Raw genomic sequence first — 22,150 nt, 5'->3', positions numbered from 1 at the left:
GTGAGTCTTTCTGTTTCATAGATTAGTTCATTTGTGTCATATTTTAGATTACACGTATAAGTGATATCATACGGTATTTGTCTTTCTGACTCACTTCACTTAGTATGGTAATCTCTAGGTCCATTCATGTTCCTGCAAATGGCATTATTTCATTCTTTACTATGGCTGAGTAGTATTCCATTGTGTATACGTACATCTTTATCCATTCATCTGTCGATGGACATTTAGGTTGTTTCCAGGTCCTGGCTGTTTTGAATAGTGCTGCTATGACCATAGGGGTGCAAGTATCTTTTTGAATTACAGTTTTGTCTGGATATATGCCCAGGGGTAGGATTGTTTGATCCTATGGCAACTCTGTTTTTAGTTTTTTGAGAAACCTCTGTACTGTTCTCCATAGTGACTACACCAGCTTACATTCCCACCAACAGTGTAGGAGGGCTTCCTTTTCTCCACACCCTCTCCAGTATTTGTTATCTGTAGACTTTTTAATGATGGCCATTCTGACCGGCGTGAGGTGGCATCTCAGTGGAGTTTTGATTTGCATGAAATCATTTTAGATCACTGAATTCTGCTTACTGAGGGAGGGCCATCGGTTTAGATATAGATTTTAGTTACTCTCTCCTTCCTTCCTACACACCGATCAACCAAGATGAGCCCAGCAGAAGGGAGATGATGGGCAGACCCTTGCCTGTCCATCAAAATTAGTTTGCTTGGGCTTCCCTGGTGGCGCAGTGGTTGAGAGTCCGCCTGCCAATGCAGGGGACATGGGTTCGTGCACCGGTCCAGGAAGATCCCACATGCTGCGGATCGGCTAGGCCCGTGAGCCGTGACCGCTGAGCCTGCGCGTCCGGAGCCTGTTGCTCCGCAACGGGAGAGGCCACAACAGTGAGAGGCCCGCATACCGCAAAAAAAAAAAAAAAAAAAAAAAAAATTGTGGGGGAATAAGAGTTTGAAATTCTTATGAAAAGTACCTTTAGCCATTATCAGTGCTTGGTCCATGCAGGGCAAAGCTCCCCTCCCCCATTTAATGATGCTCCATGGTAGTCTTTTGCCATCAGCCTGACCTTCAAGGGCTTAGGGGTCTTCTCTGGGGAGGGGGTCGCCCCTCTGGGTGTGTGTTACTGACAGAAGAGCCTGCTGCTTTCTGCTGAACAAAGTCCTCGAGGCCAGTCACGCCTGCCCACGCACCTTTGCACAGGCTCCTCCCTCTGCCTGGAACGTTCTTCCTCCGGATGTTCTTCCACCTTGTTCCCTCACATCCTTCTGGTGAGAGCCCCAAATGCCTTCCCCTCCATGAAGTCTTCCCTGACCACCCTCCCTAAAAGGTCAGCACCTCGCACATCGTCTCCCCCTGACCTGTCTTACTTTTCTCTTTAATGCTCATTCCTTGCTAATAGGTAATTGATTCCCTTATCGTCTGTATTATTCGTCTGCCCCACTAGATGCAAGCTCCACCACAGCCAGGATTTGTGTATGTTTTATTCATTCCATCTCCCCAAAGCCTAGAACAATGCCTGGAACATAGTACGTATTGAATAAATATCTGCAGAATAATTGAATGATGAGTGACAGGTTACTCTGCTTTTCTTCCTCTAAAAGCCTGACTTTCCCTAAATGCCCAAATAGGGCTTAGGAATATTCTGTCAGAGGGAAATAGTCACCTGTTCTCCATGATGAGAAATCATGAAAGGATGAATGCAGTAAAGATACTCTGCAGGTACAAAATGCTCCTCGGACACATTGCCGTTTGTCATCAAGAGAGGTCGTGGAGGATGGCAGAGGTGGTTCTCCATCCTCACGTAGAGGTGGGAATGTTGACCAGTCCAGCCCACAGAGAGGGCAGGAAAGTGTGGGGAAGGGTCGCTGGCCTTCCCAAGGGGCCTCCCCGGGGTCCCTCTGAGCGAGTCAGAAAGGCCCAGATTGCAGGGAGAGAGGACCTATTCACATGTGCTTTGGGCGCAGGAGCTGTGAGCCATGGCCGGCAGCTGCTGGAGGTTTTAATTATACCGACTTTGAAGGCAGGCGTCCTGCTGGTGAAATCGAGTTACACGTTGCGAGGCCCGGCCCTGTGTTGTGAGTGACGGTGAGCAAGGATCAGTTTCAGTGTCGGTGAACTCATCCACACCTCGTTTGGCATCTGAGGAGAACATTGCTGCTTTGTTGTTACAGCAGTGGCACCTCGAGGAATTCGCGCCTGGACGCTGTTCCTCGGATCAAGGCTGGAAAGCTGTGAATTGGGTGGATGATTCTAAATGGGAGAGAACTTTAAAAGCACCTGGGGTTTGTCCTTCAACAGAATAGGAAAAAACTAAGAGAACTAGAAATGTATCATTACGCAGATAACTCGACTTCTGTCTGACCACATCCAGCACAGACACGAAAAGAGTCGTTTTTTTTGCTAACAGTTGATCTTGTTCTCCTCTCCCAAATACTCTGAATTTTAAATCCTGGACTTAAACTGATCTCATTCATCTTGTTTCTATCCTTTTTTTTTTTTTTTTTGCGGTACGCGGGCCTCTCACTGTTGTGGCCTCTCCCGTTGTGGGGCACAGGCTCCGGACGCGCAGGCTCAGCGGCCGTGGCTCACGGGCCCAGCCGCTCCACGGCATGTGGGATCTTCCCGGACCGGGGCACGAACCCGTGTCCCCTGAATCGGCAGGTGGACTGTCAACCACTGTGCCACCAGGGAAGCCCATCTATCCCTTTTTTTTTTAACCTCAATCCCCCCCAAAACCCAAAATGTATTTGTTGTTTTGAAAGACAGTGAGATGGGAGGGCTCATCGGAGCTGTTCCTGGAGCTGGTTTCAGCCCTCTAATCCCCGGACACTCGTGGGCATCTTCTCACTTGGGAAGCAGGGTGATTGATACCCCTCTTTCACCTGGCTTCTGTTAATCTTGCTATAAACTGCTGTTAATCTTGCTTATAAACCATTCCTGAGGCTTACAATTTATCCTTGTGTCTTTCCTAATTTAACATTTTCTAGAAATCAGTGCCCTCCCAGAATGAACTGGTCAGAGTTCATCACAGCACCTGGTTGGGTATCATTGAGTGAGAATGAGGTTTAGTCTCCTGGGTCAGGCCTTGAGATAGAGCCGTCCTGGGAAATGCTTACACTGGAGAAGTTTCCATTTCTTCCACTGCAAAGAGAAGTACTGCTCTCAATTCCCTGTGTGAGGTACTGTCATCTTTTCAACACAAAGCTCTTCAAATGGGCAAAATTACACTTTTTCTTGTGGCTCGTCATCTGAAGCTATTCGGTATCACTTTTGATACCAGGAACAATCCCTCTGTCTGCCCAGGAAAGTTATAAAGATTTCGAAAGGAACTTTGTTACAGCACTACAGTGAAGTCCTGGTTTATTGTCTCTGTATCCAAGAGCAAGACTTGCGTGTACTAATTTACTTGTAGATTAGCATTCTACTTCAGAGTTAATAACGTGAGCTTGATGGAAAACACGTGGGGAGATAGTGCAGCGTTACCCGTTTGGCCCTGGAGCTCATCATGATCTTGAAGTATTGCCAGACTCAATCATTGAATGGTGGCTAGTCTGCGGTCTTCAGGGAAATCTAGCAGCACGTATTGGTTTGGCCAATTGATTGGGATCCAATTATAATGTCATCCTGTCTTCGTGGGAGAGGGTGCTTGGGCTTGCTGGTCAGCAAGTCCTGCTTCCTCACCAAGTAATAAAACCTGGCTTTCTGGTGTGCTTAGCCCTTATGGTAATTGCTGCCTAAGACCTGGGAAAGGGCGTTTGTAAAAGAGAGTCAGATGCTTTATATACGTTAGGGACCACTAGCTGCCGTGGGAAACAAACCCCTAATTTCCAGGGGCTTACCATCATAGAGATGTGTTTCCCTTGCGTGTGACACCATGGAGCACTGTGCTGTCAGTGAGTCAGGACCAGGTGCTGTGTCTGGCTCGTCCCCTTCCTAGGACGTTGGACTGGTCTGAGCACAGCTGGCAGCAGGGGAGAGGAAGGAACAGCTACTTAACTACCTTCAGCCAGAAGTGACGCATGTCATTTCCCCTCTGCTAATTCCATCACCAAGAATTATCACACAGCCCACCCAGGAGCAAGGTGGGTGGTACAGCCCCTCTGGGCCATGGAAGGGGGAGCACAAGCTCTGCAGGGAAGTTGGCCAACTTGGCCACATCCCTATGTAGCCCTGGTTTTCGAGGCAAGGGCAGGACCTGCACTTCTGACCACCTCCATTCTCTTAGAGCTGTGCCTGGGGAGACAGTGGTTTGCCCTTTATAGGCCCAAACCAGTATCAGCCGGCCCTGACCCACTATGGGGATTGTGTCTGTGAAGCCGTGGAGTTGATAAGCTCAGTCATTTGTACCTTCCCCCTCCCTCGGGATAATGATTGCCTTTATTATTTTCTTTTTAACTGAAGTATAGTTGATTTACAATGTTACGTTAGTTTCTAGTGTACAGCACAGTGATTCAGTTACATATACTTTTTCAGATTCTTTTCACTTACAGGTTATTACAAGATATCGAATATAGTTCCCTGTGCTCTACAGTAGGTCCTTGTTGTTTATCTATTTTATATATAGTAATTTGTATCTGCTAATCCCAAACTCCTACTTTATCTCCCCCTGCCTTTCCCCTTTGGTAACCATAAATTTGTTTTCTGTGTCTGAATCTGTTTCTGTTTTGTAAATAAGTTCATTTGTATCATTTTTTAGATTCCAAGTATAAGTGATATCAGATGATATTTGTCTTTCTGTCTGACTTAACTTCACTTAGTATGATAATCTCTAGGTCCATCCATGTTGCTGCAAATGGCATTATTCTTTTTTATGGCCGAGTACTATTCCATTGTATATGTCAATATATATGTACCACATCTTCTTTATCCACTCATCTGTCGATGGACACTTAGGTTGCTTCCATGTCTTGGCTTTTGTAAATAGTGCTACTATGAAAATTGGGGTGCACGTATCTTTTTGAATTGGTTTTCATCTTTTCTGAATATATGCCCAGGAATGGGATTGCAGGATCATATGGTAGCTCTATTTTTAGTTTTTTGAGGAATCTCCATACCGTTTTCCACAGTGGCTGTACCAGCTTATGTTTCCACCAACAGTGTAGGAGGGTTCCCTTTTCTCCACACCCTCTCCAGCATTTATTACTTGTACACTTTTTGATGATGGCCTTTCTGATCAATGAAGTTAGAGCACTCCCTCACACCATACACAAAAATAAACTCAAAATGGCTTAAAGACTTAAATGTACTTTTCTCATCTCTGTACTTTCCAATATGAACACAGTGTTCGTATTACAAGCTACAGATCCTAAGCATTCACTTTCCATTATATCATTTCACACAGAACTATTAATGATGTCTGTAACGAGACACGATCTAAAGTTGTTGATTTGAAAACCCTCCAGAGGTCATTGCTTTTTGGATAAAGCACTTCCTCATCAGTGGTGTTGGAACTCTGCAGGATTGGACCTCAGGGCGTAGTCGAAGGTGCCTTATTTTCTGGCACCTCATTTTCTGGCACCAAAGGCTCAAGCCTTTGTTCACTGAGACTAACAGTGGCCACCCAGGCAGATGGCGCCGGTGGGTACCACGCACAGCTGCGCGAGAAGGATGCGTGAGGCCTTTCAGTGCCCTGGCGACTGACGTCCTGGCTCTTCCCTGCAGGTACCCGTTCCCCATGGTATTCAGCAGCTGCAGTAGGAAGGACCTGGAGGCCAGCCTGGAGAAGGGCATGGGTATGTGCCTCTTTAACCTGCCGGAAGTGACGCAGTCCTTCGGGGGCCAGAAGTGCGGCAACGGATATGTCGAAGAAGGAGAGGAGTGTGACTGTGGCGAACCGGAGGTGAGACAGACGTTTCCAGAATGTTGGTCTCGCGTTCGCGGCTGGGCCAGGAAGCAAGAACTTGAAGGAATTGTGCAGTAGAATGAAAGTGCTAGAAATGCAGGATGGAAAACTCCTACATGACCACCTTGAACAAACTTCATAAGCCAGGGTGGCCTTCTTGAATTTTAAGTATTGCATAGAGTAAGTTGTATCACTGGTTTAAAAAGATAGAGAATCTTCTCTGTTGAAGGACGCAGTAGCGTAGGCAGGATGAGGACAACAACGAAAAAGCGTTTAGCTTTGAGTTTGACAGAGAAGAAAGCCTTGGAATGCTGGCTTCAAATGGCTAATAAGTACCAAGTCTTTCTCTCTGTAAGGTGTGCACCCGAGGGGAATTTGAATAAGCAGCGTTCATTTTTAACCAAGAGCTTCTTCCCAAGTTGAAATTCTCCTGCTGCCGCAGCTTCCTCTGTATGGACGACCTGAGGCGCCCAGGCTCCGGCCTGTCTGCTTCTTAGCTTTCAGAAGAAATAAGTGAAAGCGGGGAACATTTTTATCCAGCAAAAGGCATATTTAACCCTGTTTTCCAGCCAGTGTCAGGACATTTTCTCATTTCTGTAGGGCCCAAGATAAAGTTAATCAACATCAAAATTCTAACAGCCATTTTTAAATCTCTGAATAATCTTGGGAAGGAAAGAGAAAGACGGGGCGCAGTGAGACCGCCTGGTGAAAGAAGTACCCCCTCAAAACTTGAAGGAGGTTGATTTAGAGTAAATCAAAGCCAGTCGTTTGTATAGCAGGCTGTCTCCCTGTGGGAGTCCCTCCCTGAGAGCTCGTGCAAGCTGCAGCGGTAGTCAAGTTCAAGATGGGCTTAGCTAAATTCACAAACCGGCTTGATGAGGCCTTATGAAGAGCATGCCTGGGAGGGGTACTCTGAAAGGGGGATTCGGGGATGGAAGGGAACTTGTGCTGAGACTCTGGGACATCCCTCAAATTCCTGTGTTCATCAAACGAACAGCTGGTTATAGAACCTTCATCATGTCCGATCTCCAAGTCTCTGAGCTTTCCCACATCAGCAGGAATGATCCTGGTCTCCATCTGACCATTTCTGTAAGAATATTGGGAGTGAACATAAGCCCCCTAGGAACACAAGTCCTAGGGGATTGCAAAGGTGGTTCGATCAAGTGTTTTTGTGCCCTTGCCCAAATCAGGATTCATCCAAGGTCACAGCGCTGTCCACAGCGGCGTTCAGTTTTGCTCACAGTGTGTAGAGAATGGTTACTACACAGGAACAAAGTCCCAAGTCCTAACAAAAACTCTTTTTCAGATTAGCAGAGGAAAACTTAAAACCGTCATGGGATGGGTTATGCAAAGCGGAAATTGCTTGGAGACTTTTTCTAATTGCTTAAAGAAAAAAACAATGAGTTTAAATGACTCCTGTTTCTCAGGAGAGGTCATGTTGACTTTGAAATGGTTATCTTTTATCTGAACTCCTTGTAATTGTTTGTTAATCTAAATAAATTTGACAGCTCTTCCTGGAGCCATGAACTCTCAGGTTTGGAATGACTCTATTAGCAATCATTTATCCCATATGCCAGCACTGCCACCAGCATCCCTGCCACCCTCCCCGTCACCACTGTTAACATGTCCACCACCACCCCACCATCATCACCACTGTTGTCACCGCCATCACCACCAACCCCACCACTAGCATCACCGCCGCCACCATCATGTCAGCAAACGCTCGAGTGCCTGAAAGTCGCCAGCCTGATGTCGTGGTCTTCCCTTTTTTACCTCCATCAGGAAGTCACTCAGCTTTCCCAGGGTGTTTATTGTCTCTCCAGGCAGCTCATTGCAGGACAGCTTTGAAGAACTCAAACTCTTTCCTTACGTAAGAGCCGTGTTCTCCCTCCATGTAACTCCCAACTGTATATTTCTGTGCTCAGGGTCCTTATTTAATAGGAGAAGTTCTTGCTATCTGAAGAGAACTCTCGTTCTCATCATCCAAAGTTCTTTCTTCCAAGAAATCAAAGTCGCAGGCACGTCTTTTGCCTCAATTCATAGTTTTCTTTCTTTTTCTTTTAAACTTCTTTTTAAAGTTTAAGCTCAGACTGTGTCTGAGGGTATGAAAGCCCATTTCCCAGTTTCCAAGCTGACCAAAACTTTTAGTCAGACCTGTGAACCTGGGTTCTTTACCCCCCACTCAGTGCTCAGGCCCTGGAAATATCCATCATGCCTTTGTTTCATATTGGCCTACGTATCCCCTGGACCATAAAGACCTCCAGTGTCACCACATCAGTGAGTAAACGGGGTCAGAACAACTGCCCCAGCTCATGACTGGAACCAGTTTCTGTTCCCTTGCTCCCAGAGATAATGGCCACTGTTTTCAAGAAGGTGCATTATTGTCTTAACCCCAGTTCATTGTGATTAAGAATCTCTGTCTACTACCTACAACCCAAGAATGACAATTAGGGCATTTGCTGAGAATTCTCTAATGGCTTCATTCATTACTCTGTCTTCTTTGGAGACTTAGTGTTCGTTGGCTCTGCTGAACTTCTCTATTGAGTACTAAACTAATAAATGCATCAACAGATGAAGAATTTGTCTCTTCTGATAGAGTTCTGTGGAAGGAGTAGATTCTGGGTAGGTAAAAGGCAAATGAATGCTGAAGCGTTCTGTCCGGGGCACTGGATTTACATCCAGCACGAGGATTTCCTGACGACTTGCTTATTCTTCCAAGCTAATAGGGTTGGGAAAGGAGCCTTATCTCCTTGTTTAGAGTCAATAGGACGCCAGTAGCTTGCAAGTATCTTTTAAACTTAGTTCTCTCTCTCACATTATCAATCCCCTTTGAAGTCACAACCATTCGACTTGGCTGTGTTTCCATTTGAACTGCTGCGTACGTTATTTAGCGATTTGGTTGGGGGGGTGGGGGTGGGAGTTAGGTCTTAAAGGATCTTAGGACCCAGTTTTAGGATGACTGATTTAACTTAGAAGTGCAAGGAAGTCCGTAATTTGGCTGATGTGTTATTAGGAGAGCCATTTAGACCATGATGTACAGGACAACACTGCCGTACGTGTGATGGCACTGATCAGGAGTGCCACGGATGGCCTCCGTTTAAAAGAACAAAACAAGTTCCTAAGTGTTTTCGGATTGTAAGTCCATGAGTTAGAAACTTTTCCCGTCCTGAAAGCTATGACTTCTGGTTGGCAGTTTTATCTTATTGTATATATTACACACTCCGGATGTTTATAAAGTCCTTGAGCAAATTTAATAATTTGGGATGTATGTATGATAGGAGCAAACAGTAGAAGGGAACATCGTTCATAGAGTTTTACAAACGGTACAGTTCAGATATCTGGTGAGCCAAAAATCGTCTGGATTATCAACATTTTATTCATTGCGTTTATGAACCTAATTCATTCGTGGAAGATGGTTTTGGGGAGTAAACTGTTATACATTTAAAATAGTATGTGATGGGCTTCACTCTAGCCATAGTATATAAATTCTTCAGCACATATCATATTAAATAAAATAAAAGGACATTGGTAAATTCAATCCTGAAGACTCTATTGAGCCCTTCTTTCTAATGATAATCAATTGCTTCTAAAATGTGTAAACTCCAAGTTACTGGAATGTTCTAAAGCACAAGCTGTCATAAATATCCTGGATAGATATGTATAGGCCTTTTGTTGAGAGCTAAGCAAAAGGTATCAATCTCTTGTTTCATTTTGTTAGAAAAAATTAGGTGGCTGTGAAGCACAGCGTAACAGAGGAGTTCGCTTCCTCTCTAGTGTTCATTTCGCAGAGGACAATCCAGCTACTCTTTGATCTGTTTAAATCCTTTGCAGATCAATGGGCACAGCCCACGGATCTCCTTCCCAGCCTCTTGCTCGTTCTGAGGTGCATTTCTGACCTGAGGAGGGTCTCATCAGGTGAGACAGCCCACCTGTGCTGAGCAAGAATCCAGCTACGACGTCTGGTTGGATTGCAGGGAACTGTGTTTCAAACACAATTGATTGGACTTCATTTCCTGCCAATGTGCTCTAGATTAAACTCTGGATCAGTCTTTGAAGAGTAAAGCTTGTATGCATCTATGTAGATTTTTAAATAAGTAAGTTCATAGGACTCCAGTGGTCCTGGTATTATTCACTGCATTAAGGCCAGCGGTCATCAGACAGACAGACGCACACACACAGCCTCACCCACTGCTGACATGAATGGCCTCCCGAGCCAGCCAGCCTTCCTGTCCGGGTCCCTCACCCCACCAAGAAAGATGCTTGAGTGCTACTGACTTCTCCCAGGGACACACCCTCCCAGGCAGTTCGTAAACACTTACCAGAAGCTTTGCTTTCTTCCCGAGGAAGATAATCCTCAGTCTGGCTAGTTTTCATCTCCAGAGCCAGGCCCTCTGGTTCTTTCCTCCCTTTTCAGTCACTTAAGGTGCAACCTTTGCTTTCTGTGAGTATTTGTGCCACGTGACCCTGTCAAACCCGTTCCCGTCTCCAGGAGTGTCTGAATCTCTGCTGCAACGCCACCACCTGTACCCTGAAGCCGGATGCTGTCTGCGCACACGGACTGTGCTGTGAAAACTGCCAGGTGAGTGTCCTCCTGGCCCCGAGGTCACCTGCACCGTCAGCTGGTTCGACAGTGATGCAGGGCAAGCAACTGGACAGGGCGACTTCCCGGCACTTGCTGCAGTGGAAACTGTAATCCTTATCACGCAAGTTGGTACCATCTATCTCCTAGTTTTATTATCTTCCAATCTTCATGTGAAATGCATCTCCTAATGCTAAGTCATCTGCGATAAATTATAATAATTATATAAATTATAATAATTTATAATTTATTTATTTATGAGTTCTTTGGTAAGTAGACCAAAGAACTCCAGCTCCATGTTAAATGTTCCGGGTCTGCTATTGGAGGAAGGTTTCCCTTTCCCTTCCCTGCCGGGTCCCTCTGCTCCATGCCAAGAACATCTGCCTGCTGGGTGAGGAGCTGCGTGGATTGTTCCAGGGATCTTGTGTCAACATCTTGATCTTGACGTGCCCCCAACAGAAGGTGCTGGCTGGCCCAGCCCAGCCAAGAGTGGCGGTTTTATACTTTTGCCATTTTCTGCCACCATGCCTGCATTCATTTTGGCAATTCCGTTGTTTGTCTCATTATTCAGAGCTGAGATCTGCCAGAGTCAAAGCCTGAGCTTTTGATTCAAAGGTTCCAAGAGTTTTATTTCCTTTTAATTAAGCAATTGATCTTGGCATTCTGCTTGCAGGAAACTCCCTCTTAGCGACCCAAGTAGAGCACAGTGTTTGCGAAGTGCATTACGACATTTTACATTCAGCTTAAAGTATCCTTCATCCCCTTCCTACTTGTAATTAACTTACGGGGAACGAAGGTTAAAAGAGGCAGCTGGTGGTGGCGGTGTCTGGAGGGTGCTTGGGGGGTGGGACAGATCACTGGTTGTGTAACCTCAGACAAGCCACCCTGAGCCATAAATTCTTCAACCGCAAAAAGGTGAGGCATCGTTTGGCACTGTTGTTCCTAACGTCCTGTGCAGCTCCCTTGCTTTACTTCTCTACATGCCCCTGTGAAGTCCTACAGACAGGTTTCCAGCTGTATGATTTGATGGCAAAGTAAAATTGCTGTTGTAAGTGTGCCCTTGGAATTATTTTTGTCACCTTGCCCACAAAGGCTAACGCTTTAAGCACAAACGTCTTCTTAAAACACACGGTGGTGTTGGTGACCAGAGATCTTGTTCTTAAGAATCAACGGGTCCATCAGGCAGCACCCGCTCCCCCCGCCCCACCGAGATGCCAGGTGCCAGCAGCCAGCTTGTCTGCTCACCAGAAAACCCTGATGTTGCATGAAATTAAAAAGAGGCTGATCTTAGTTACCCCCCATAATGGAAAGGTGAACCTCAGAGCCCAGAGCAAGGCTGTTTATTTAATGAGCTCTCTCTGCGGTAAAGGGAACTTCCTTTGAAATCCTCGCCCCTCTGTGTGAAGCTACAAGAGGATGGTTCTGTCCCTATCCACGTCCGGAGTGTTGCTGAGACCCTGCTTCCCCCTTTCCCGCAGTCGTGAGCTATAAACGGCCCTCTCCTTTCAGCTGAAGCCTGCAGGAACAGCGTGCAGGGACTCTAGCAACTCCTGCGACCTCCCGGAGTTCTGCACGGGAGCCAGTCCTCACTGCCCGGCCAACGTGTACCTGCACGACGGGCACCCGTGTCAGGGAGTGGACGGCTACTGCTACAACGGCATCTGCCAGACCCACGAGCAGCAGTGCATCACCCTCTGGGGACCAGGTACGTGGCCACCACCACCTGGGTGCAGAGGGCCAGGGCCAGGGAGCCCACCCTCTGTTTCCACGAGCATCCCTCCCGGAGCGCGCTTTCCAAAAAGCTTCCTTCTGTTCAGCTGGAGCGATTGGCTCTCTGGTGGGACTGGGGCCCTGCCAGGTACAGGGCACGCAGAAGTGGGTGCTGCCCAGAGCCTGCCCCGAGGAGCTCTCAGTCCAGTCCAGACAGAGATGTGTGAGCACCTACTGTGTGCCCGTGGGGTGACAGGGATAAACCAGCCGGGACCCCTGCCCTCAGACAGCTTAACAGGGAGTTGCGCAGACAGACGGCAGAACTTCCCACCACTGCCCTGACTGTGTTAGTGCTTCTTAGAGCCCAAGCAAGGACCCCAACCAAGGGCAGAGGGTGCTGGAGAGAAAGTCAGTGCTGCTGGAGGGCCGGGGGGCTGCCTTGGGAAGGCCCAGGGCAGACCTGATGTGTGAGTCTGTGATGGGGAAGGATGTGCAGAGGGGTAGCCCAGAGTGGGAGGCCCGGGCTCCAGAGGAAGAACACGGAGACAGATGTTTAAGGGCCCTGAACACTTTTGAGGTTCTTTTCAAGTTTTTTTTTTTTTTTAACTTATTTATTTTGTTTTATTTATTTTTGGCTGCATTGGGTCTTCGTTGCTGCGCGTGGGCTTTCTCTAGTTGAGGCGAGAGGGGGCTACTCTTTGTTGCGGTGCGCGGGCCTCTCACCGTGGTGGCTTCTCTTGTTGTGGAGCATGGGCTATAGGCACGCAGGCTTCAGTAGTTGTGGCTTGCAGGCTCAGTAGTTGTGGCTCATGGGCTCTAGAACGCAGGCTCAGTAGTTGTGGCGCACGGGCTTAGTTGCTCCATGGCATGTGGGATCTCCCCAGACCAGGGCCCGAATCGTGTCCCCTGCATTGGCAGGTGGATTCGTAACCACTGCGCCACCAGGGAAGCTCCCCTTTCTGGTTCTTGAAGGTAGAGTGACAGACACGTGTGTCCCAGAAAAAGCACCCAGGTGGGAAGGTGGCCAGGAAGCGGCCGCTGCGTGATTGGATCCCTTAGAGACTGTTCACCACTTCCCGGGCATGGGCCGCTGGGCCTGGGCTCCGTATGGTTTGGCCCTTGTAACTCTCCCATGACCCCTGAGGGAGAGACAATGACTACAGCTTTACGGAAGGCAAAGCTCAGACTCAGAGGCTGGAAGTTATTTCCCAAGGTCATGAGGCTGGGATTTGAACCCAGGTCCTTGTGACCCAGAGCCCAGGTGTAGTTCTCACACCGTGCCGTCACCCCAAAGAGCCAGTGATCGAAAGTCCCACAGGTGCTCTAGAATTAAATGGATGCACAGACGTGAAACGGGAAAGACTGAGTCTCCTGTGTCTCTCTCTCCTCCACTGCCCCGTCATCTGGGGCCGGAGATCCAGGGCCTGGTGGGCAGCCCAGGGCACGGGCTTGTCACCCCAGGGTTGGCCGCTTGTCTCCTGCGTTGAGGATTCTGGCAGTGAATCCCACAGGGTATTTTCCAAGACTGTGGTCCCAACTATCTTGTCATTCTTCTCCCTCTTCCCGTTGGTGGCAGGGTGACCTCAGTTCTGGCCAGAGGCCCCAGCTGTGGCAAGGGCACTGTGACCAGCCGGGCCCAGGCAGAGGGCCAGGCAAGCCCAGGCTCTGCAGGGGAGAGAAGTCCGATACGGGCCTTTGTCAGTCTTTATGGTGAGGTTTTGGGTCTAGGGGTGATGAAGGAAGTAAACGAGGGCAGAAAACAATGACTTAACCTCAGAGCTTGGGTTTTCAGTGTGACGTGAAAGCCATGACCCAAGCGTGGAGAACGGGGCAGATGTTTCTTGGGGCTGGGGAGCCCAGTCACCACCCCCCAAAGCCAAAGATGCCCTTGTGCGCTGGGAACTTTCTGAGGGAAGAGAGAGAGCAGCCTGGATGCAGCAACAAGGGCTAACACAGCCTCCATTTATCCCATTCTCTGGAGAGTTCTTCCAGTGCCTCAGGTTTCACGGATGTGCTTGGGCAGGTGGAAGGAGAAGCTGGTGGTGCCTGGAGCCTTAGTGCTTTGTCCTTGGGCCCTGGCCCTCCTCCCTGGCTAGGCAGGAGGGCCCAGGCAAGGTAGGGCTTACAGCTTCCAAAGCTTCTCAATGACGAGCACAAAGTAGTCACTCACTGTACACACGTCACGTGGTTGTATGGGCTCTGAGTGGCTTAGTGACTTCAGACACCTTTTAGCCAAGTGGGGTCACTTTGGGACAGTGACTCCTGCTGCAGGCCAAAGCTTCATGGCCTGAAGCATCCCTAGTGGCCGTCCCTTCCCAGCCTTTCTCCGGACTCGGTAATCTCCCCTTCTCGAGTTACAAGGGATCTTATAACACTCCCTTCCGAGGAGCATTCCATGGCCAGAGCACACAGCACTTGGAGCTTTTGGAGTGAAATGTGGTCTTTGGTGCCCTGCTGTATTAGAGCGTCTGGCCCCAGTTCCAGAGTGAGTCAGATGGAGCCCCGCCGTCCTCTCTGAGCTCCCACCACCGAGTGACTCAGCTGGCTGCGCGCCTTTGATTCATGGTGACCAAGGCTGGTATTCATTATCTCATCCGATTAGTCCTTCTCGAGCTGCCTGACCAGAGACAGACCCAGACAGGCGGACAAACTGACAGCGTGGCTCACAGGCTGAGCTTTTCAAAAGCAGTGGAGTTACCTGCTTGGAACCCTCAACATCCTTGTGAGCGAGGGTGGGGACCCCGGGGACCGCACCACCCCCGGAGCAGGGGCTGCCTCCCCGGGGCTCCGGGCCGGCCCCTTCTCTCCCCTCCCATCCTCACCCTGGTGACTGAGGATGCTTTGGCCCGGGCAACGGTGGGCTTGTCGTGAGGGGGCCATGGCACATAGACTGAAACATCTCTGACGTCAGAAATTCCGAGTTCCTGGAAACAACCAGCACGGGGACCAGGCTTGGGGAGCCCCTCAGGCTGGTGACTTCCTGAGGTTCCGTCTACCTCGGCCAACCCCTTCTTAGTTCTTGCAATCACCGCACAGACTTCCTCGGGAGAGCAGAGAATTTAGTGCCACCACCAGCTGTGGCACTGGTACAGTGGCCCTCTGTACCAGGGGGCTTCTTGGAAGGGCCTTCACCCACCCCCTTTGCAAATGCGGTGTGTTCCTTTCCTTGTATCAGTGTGGCAGCCTCCCTGTCAGGTTCAAGGGCACCATGTGAGTTTCCTGTATGCTCTAACTCAGTGGCTTACGACAACACAAATTTATCATCTTCTAGTTCTTGGGGGCAGACGTCCTAAAATCAAGATGCTGGCAGGGCAGTGTTACCTTCGGAGGCTCTAGGGGAAAATCTGTCTCCTGGCCTTTTCCAGCTTTGAGAGGCCGCCTGCAGCTCCTTGGCCCCTGGCCCCTTCACCCACCTTCAAGGCCAGCAGCACAGAATCTTCAAATCTCTGTCTCTCTCTGACTTCTGCTTTTGTGGTCAAATTTCCTTCTCTGACTCTGACCCTCCCTCCTCCTTCTGGTAAGGACCCTCGTGATTATATTGGACCAGATCACCCAGCATCGTCTCCCCATCTCAAGATCCATAACTTAATCACGTCTTCAAAGTCCCTTCTGCCAAGTAAGGTCACATCGTCACAGGTTCCAAGGATTAGGGCATGGACCCCTTTGGGGGGCCATTTTCCGGCTACCATAGGCAGTGAACAGACCACTTATTGGCAGGGTGACCTTCAGCAGGTTACTCAACCTTGTTGTACCCCGTCTGTAAAGTGGGGAGAGTAATACGTCTACCGCACAGGTATATCATTGCCCTCCAACATAGCTTATTATCTATTTCACATATGTGAGTATATTACATGTATATATCACATGCAGTGGCATGCAGCTTGCGCAGTGCCTGGGGCCATGGGGAGGGCTGAGATCTGATGGGAAGAGAGAGGGGGCTCAGCCTGGGGTGAAAGGGGTAGGGGAGCCAAGCAGGAAGGCTCCAAGCCGAGGTTGCCTTGGAGTGGTCATTGACGGGGTGGGAGAGGAGGGGACTTCCTGCATGTGGAACAGCAAGGGCTAAGGTGCACAGGAATGGGGGGCCATCTCAGGGAACTGCGGGCACTTCTGCTTGTCCAGAGCTTGGGCTGTGACCTGGAGCGCAGAGAACCCCGTCTGCTACCCGCTTCTCTCATTTGCTAACGATTCAACGATGTCCTGCTATTGTGAGATGCTGACCAAGAGCCCTGGTCTGCCAGAGTGACATACTTCCCACAGTCCCAGTGCACTCTTACCTGGACCTCTGCAGTAGAGTCGGGATGTGACTGTCACAGTTCCAGGGGCAGAGGTCACTTCCTCGGCCAGGTCCCAGCCAGCTAGATGTGCCAGGCTGAGAGCAGCGTATTGCTGTGTTACAGTGGTTGCTTTGAATTAGCTTTTCATGTTTCGGAAGAGGAAAACTTATTGTCAAGGACACATTTGCAATCTTTCATCTCCCATCCTTTAGCAAACGCTCTGGGATCAGGGCCACATTTGCTTTGGGGTCATTTCTGACCCCCTGTGAAGACAGTAACTCATAAATCTAGGAGTCGCCGAGCTCTTGCTCTGCCGGCCCTCGCCATTGGCAACTTGGCCAGAATCCTCCGTTACACTCAGGAAGTCAGTTAGTTACTCACTCCCCAAATCTGGCTACCCAAACACTGACCAGATGAAGCCCTTCCTTCCAGCTAACTATCCCCTTTTGAGATGGACTTTTCTCAATCCAGCATTATATTTCAATAAAATAATCCTGCTTCCAAATCTTTCTACAAATAAATGATAGAAAATTCAGAACATATGCCTGCAACTCGTAACTGGCAAAGTCATATACTTTTAGAATACCTTTTGGGACTTTTGTTCATCCACTTGTTTTCCTAGTTATTATTGTTGATGACATTCTTGCTGGCCCGGAGTTGACTTTTTTTTTTTTTCCTCAGTGATTTTTCTTCCACAAATCTTGCATCTCAAGACTTTATCTGGTGATGTCAAACCCTTAAACGTTATGTGCAACTCACACCATACCTTGTAATTAGCCCTCTGTCCACTTCAGTCTTAATAGCCACAAAGATTTTCTGTCAGTGTGACATGACCTTTATTCCTTCCAAAACACAGGTGGATATGTTTCTTCAGGCACAAAATTTATTTTTGCCAACGTCATTTATCCAAACCACTAGCATGATCACTGAAAACGGTTGGAAATTAATCTTACAGATAACTGTGTGTCTAGAATCACAGTCTGCATCGAGGAAGTCCTGAAATATCTAAGTTCTATCTATTTTATCACTCACCAGAAAATAGTGTCACCTGATTGATGCAGTGTGAGCGGGCCAGACGATTTTTACGGGCATATTCAGTGTTTATCTGCCAGGCTAGTTTAAATGAGTTTGCTTTATGACGACATACCTGGAGCAGTCCAGTTACTGATCATCCACAACTCTGGTGGCTACAGATGGGAAGAAAAGGGATTTTTGCCAAGAGTCATAATGTTTGGGAGGCAGGGAAGTCTCCTTTTTGTCCCACTGTGCGAGAAAGAAATGATAGAATGTGTTTGCTTGGACTTCATTTTCCGATGGATGTGAAGGTCAATGTGGAAAAGCAAGACAGAGGGAGAATTATGGGGAGGACAAGCAGGCTTCAGTTGCTGTGAAGATGCCTTTGTCTGTGGACATTAGTGACAGGGGTTGGGGAAATTAGTGATGGGGGAGAAGCTGAGGTGACTGAGTTGGGGACGTGCGTTTGCATAACGGACGTGCATTTTAAGGAAAAGATTAGATCAAGTAAATTGTGGGCTTAGTACAAGATGTCATCATCTCTCTTTCAAAGGACATAATGACATCGGGAACTCCCAAACTACAATTATAAATATAATTGTTATATAACTCTGAAGATAAACCTGGTAATTAAATTCCATCGCTTCTTATAGAATTATAAAATACGGTACGATGTCAAAATTCCCTCTGAAAGGCTAAATTTCATCTTTTGATAACGGCAGAACATCTAAGAGCTCCGTTATTAAGAATTCAAAGGCTGTAAATTGATATAGTGGTGATAAGAAAACTTGTCACTTCTTTTCATGACACAGACACCAAGTCTCTCGTCTTCATGAAGACAGACACCTTTAAGTGCAGCAGATTTGAAGCCAGATCTGTACCTTTATAACGTCTTACAAGTGGATAGAAGTCATTTACACCTTTTAGATTATTGACCCTTCTGTCTCTAAGATAAACGCCAGCTGGCTGCTCACACACAAAAGCCACGCGAAACGCTTGGCTGGACCCTCCTCCACTGTTCTGCCTGGCACCAGTAGGTCCTGACAGCCAGGGCACTCAGGGTTTGCATCTTCTAGTCTGTTTCCTATAATGATGTTTTCTTTTATTGCAAGAGCTGTCCCTGCTCCCGAGGTCAGCATGGAACCCCCTTTCTGGTTTCCTTGCTTATAGGATTTCTTACTTTGTCTAAACTTTGAGGGAATGACAGTTTTCCTGTCCAGGAAGTAAAATGTCTGTCTTTTTGTGACTTTATACCTTCTTTCCTCTTAAGACAGCACGGTAATACTTCATGTGATGTAAATGAATAAGTGAACACCCAGAGTCACAGAAAAGGCAGACCAGGAGACAGTGTTCATTTACCCAAGATGCTTTGTTCTACGGAAACCACAACTGACTTCCTCTGGGGAGGGCGGCGGAGACAGGATGTGCTTTCCCTAAATTGCTTTCCCTGTGGTTTTCACTCGTCCATTCTTGGAACACACCTGCTCTGTGCAGGCCTGAGGCGCCATCTCAGTCCACAGGGGTTTTTACAGTGAGGCAGGAGCCTCGAGACATCACAAAAGGCAAAAGCAAGTGTGATAGATGCACAGAGGGGGCATCCCACCAGGATAAATGAGAGCAGCAGGGTCCCCAGGCTCGAGGGAAGGTGGTGATGGAGGGAGACCCTGAAGGACTCAGCCAGTGATGGCTAATAACACAGCAGCCCAGGCCCCTCATCCAACCAGCTCGAGCAGTTGGGTTCCAAGGAAGATGCCAGTGCACCCGGCTTTGGTCACGTATCCATCATGACCCAGTCTTATGACCGGTGGCGTGGCACACTCGATGGGCCAGACTTGAATTTCATGCCCATCCCTTTGGCATTTGTTGGGAACGTTAACCCTACCTGAACCATATAAACCATATAAGGCTTCCCATAAGAAAAAAGGTTTTGTTCCTAGGAAAAGGGATATGGGAGAGGTATTAGACAAAACAAACAATTGAATAATCACAAGCCTTCTACTCTGCACCTCCTTTTCACAAATCTCTACGGTTGCTCCAAACCACCAGAGGAAACACACACACACACACACACACACGCACACAGGCTCTCCTATAAAGAGAGGTTACCTGCTAGGAAGGGCATGGCCAATGGGCCGCTGGTGGTACCAGGTGGGGCTGAGCAGTGCCTAACCTCTAGCTGGGAGCTTGCTGGCCCCAGGAGGTGGCCCGAAACCCTGCGTGACAGTGTCCTACTGCTTGAAATTGGAGGTGAGGCAGCAATAGGGCATATTGTGTTCTGGATCAAGTTTCAACTGCTTATATACTTCTTCATTTATTTTCAGTTTCATTTATTAAACCCCTTGGTCTTTAAACACCATGTTTCTCATGCAAGATTTCTCATCCCAACGTGGAGACTTCCGGGTAAGAAAATGTTAGTCAACTGGATGAGAATGGGCGTTGTAAGTGGGGTTCTGCCGCATCCTTCTCTCACTTCTGTCACTCACCTCCCCCGTGCCATCGGAACAACAGCAGTTTCAGAGTATTGATGAAAGTTGATCGAAGTTGATGAAAATTTTCAATCCCTAAGTACTTGAGGATGGAGAGGCAAAAGAGCTTGTGCATCAAGGTTAACCATGAATTGCCCATCATAGTGTACTTTCCCTTAATCCTCCAGATAAAAGAATGAAGGAATTATGTGACAAGGGATCAGGTATGCATTCTGGTCTTTGATTTCAGAGATAACTATCTAGCCTATCCCTAAGAGTATGCAGCCGATGAAATCATGAGCTGCTACTCACCGAGATGTGAGTTTCCTTTGCCACATTGTAGCCAGCAGTGTCATTGCTGTGCCCCACTGATGACGTGTCCTGCCGATACAGCAATGGTAGAATGTGATGTGGCATCTCCTACTCCCTTGAGTTTTGGATAAGAGCTGGAATGAACAAAACTCTTGGAAATAGACAGTTACTGCTTTCTTGCAAGAGACAGAAAGTTAACCCTCAGAACCCTGCATTGTTCAAGCCACTGGGCAAATTAATACCAGAGTGGAGTAAATTTTACTGGTCAGACCCCACTCAGCTTTGTCTCTTTATGGACTGACTGCTACTGCATGCCGTGCCCAGCACAGTAACTAATAGTGGGGATGCCCAACAAATGGCATGTTAGTGAGCCAAAACGTTCCCATTCATCTAAATCGTGTCTCTTGGTTTAAGGGCAAGGAAAGGAATTACAGGGAAGATGCTCTTTGTTCCCAGAGTTCAGCGGAATAAAAAGGAGTCAAACTCAAGTGTCTTTCCTTGAGGTCTCCCACTGCCTCTTTCAAAATGGTGCTCAGCATCTGCGCGGTGTGACGAGGTTCTGGAGGACCAGCCCAGCCTGGCTGGGGCGGGAGGGGGACCCAGAATGAGCACAGGACTCAGGGAAGTGGGAGCCTCACTCACTGAAACAAGTAAGGAGGAGACGGAGGCAGGGAAGCTGAGATCCTTGAGCGATGACTGTACTTTTTATTTAATATACAAAGTATGTGCAGAACCTCCCAGGGTTTCCAACGAGGAGATTTTCTTTCTTCCCTCTCGTTTCCCAAGGTGGGTCCAGGAGTTCCTCACCCAGTCACTCAGCAGCCTTCATTGGCTTCCCGTGATGTGCTAGGCACTGGGGACGCCCCTCTGTGAAGGAAACAGGTGTGAAGCCCTTACCGACACCATCCTGAACTATTACAGTGTTAAAACACGGCAAGTGTTGCAAACAAGGTCAGCTCCAAGGAGCTCCCCTCTCCTCACATCCTTAATGTTCAGGGGCCAAGCTGTCCCCTTCCCCGTGATCAGTGGCCATCTTCAGTGTAACTCAGGTTTACTGAGAGCCTGGGGGACTCACTGAACCTCAGGTCAGGTGCTGTCCTTGTCCCCATCACAGAAATGAGGGAACAGAGTCTCAAAAGTTCCCATAACTTGACCAGGGTCTCCTAGTGTGTAGGGTTGACACCAGATCAGCCCATTATTGTGAGTCCCAAAGCCCCGGCTCTTCCAATGCTGCAGCATGGCCACCGATTGTAGAAATCAAACAGGAGGAGGCCTTTCAAAAGGAATTGAGACTTGATAAACGTTTGCTTTTGTTTTTCTTAGATCCCATACACGCGCAAACATAAAACAGTTTTCCCAAAAGATTCGGCATCGGAAAGAATGGTTTAACTACTGACCTCTTTTTGAAAAATGTATTTTATTGAAGTAGGGTTGATTTACAGTGTTGTGTTAATTTCTACTGTACAGCAAAATGAATCAGTTATACATATATAGATATTCTTTTCATGTTCTTTTCCATTATGGTTTATTACAGGATATTGAATATAGTTCCCTGTGCTCTACAGTAGGACCTTGTTGTTTATTCATTCTCTATATAATAGTTTGTAGGTGCTAACTCCAAACTCTCAATCCATCCCTCCCCCACACCCCCTCCCTACTGGCAACCACAAGTCTGTTCTCTATGTCTGTGAGTCTGTTCCTGTTTCGTAGATAGATTCATTGGTGTCGTATTTTAGATTCCACATATAAGTGATATCATATGGTATTTGTCTTTCCCTGTCTGACTTGCTTCACTTAGTACGACAATCTCTAGGCCCATCCATGTTGCTGCAAATGACATTATTTCATTCTTTTTTATGGCTGAGTAGCACTAACCTCTTAATCTCTCCGTCGTGTCTTTTGAATCTCAGTCCAGCTGAGAAAGCACGTTGGACCTCGTGAACCTCTGTCAGTGCT

General features: G+C 47.8%; 1 protein-coding gene across 1 annotated transcript in view; it reads left to right on the top strand.

Annotated features, from left to right (window-relative positions):
- Positions 1–22,150, top strand: part of ADAM12 (ADAM metallopeptidase domain 12) — a 408,492-nt gene that overhangs the window by 334,077 nt on the left and 52,265 nt on the right. Inside the window, exons 12-14 of the mRNA XM_032607298.1 lie at positions 5,660–5,837; positions 10,330–10,419; positions 11,929–12,124. Of these exons, the coding sequence (XP_032463189.1) occupies positions 5,660–5,837; positions 10,330–10,419; positions 11,929–12,124 (464 nt within the window). The remainder of the gene's footprint in view (positions 1–5,659; positions 5,838–10,329; positions 10,420–11,928; positions 12,125–22,150) is intronic.

This window comes from Phocoena sinus, chromosome 16 (assembly GCF_008692025.1).
Source record: "Phocoena sinus isolate mPhoSin1 chromosome 16, mPhoSin1.pri, whole genome shotgun sequence".
In the NCBI taxonomy this organism is placed as follows: Eukaryota; Metazoa; Chordata; class Mammalia; order Artiodactyla; family Phocoenidae; genus Phocoena; species Phocoena sinus.
The sequence above is the reverse complement of the archived record's forward strand: the minus strand, read 5'-3'. Positions and strand labels throughout refer to the sequence as shown.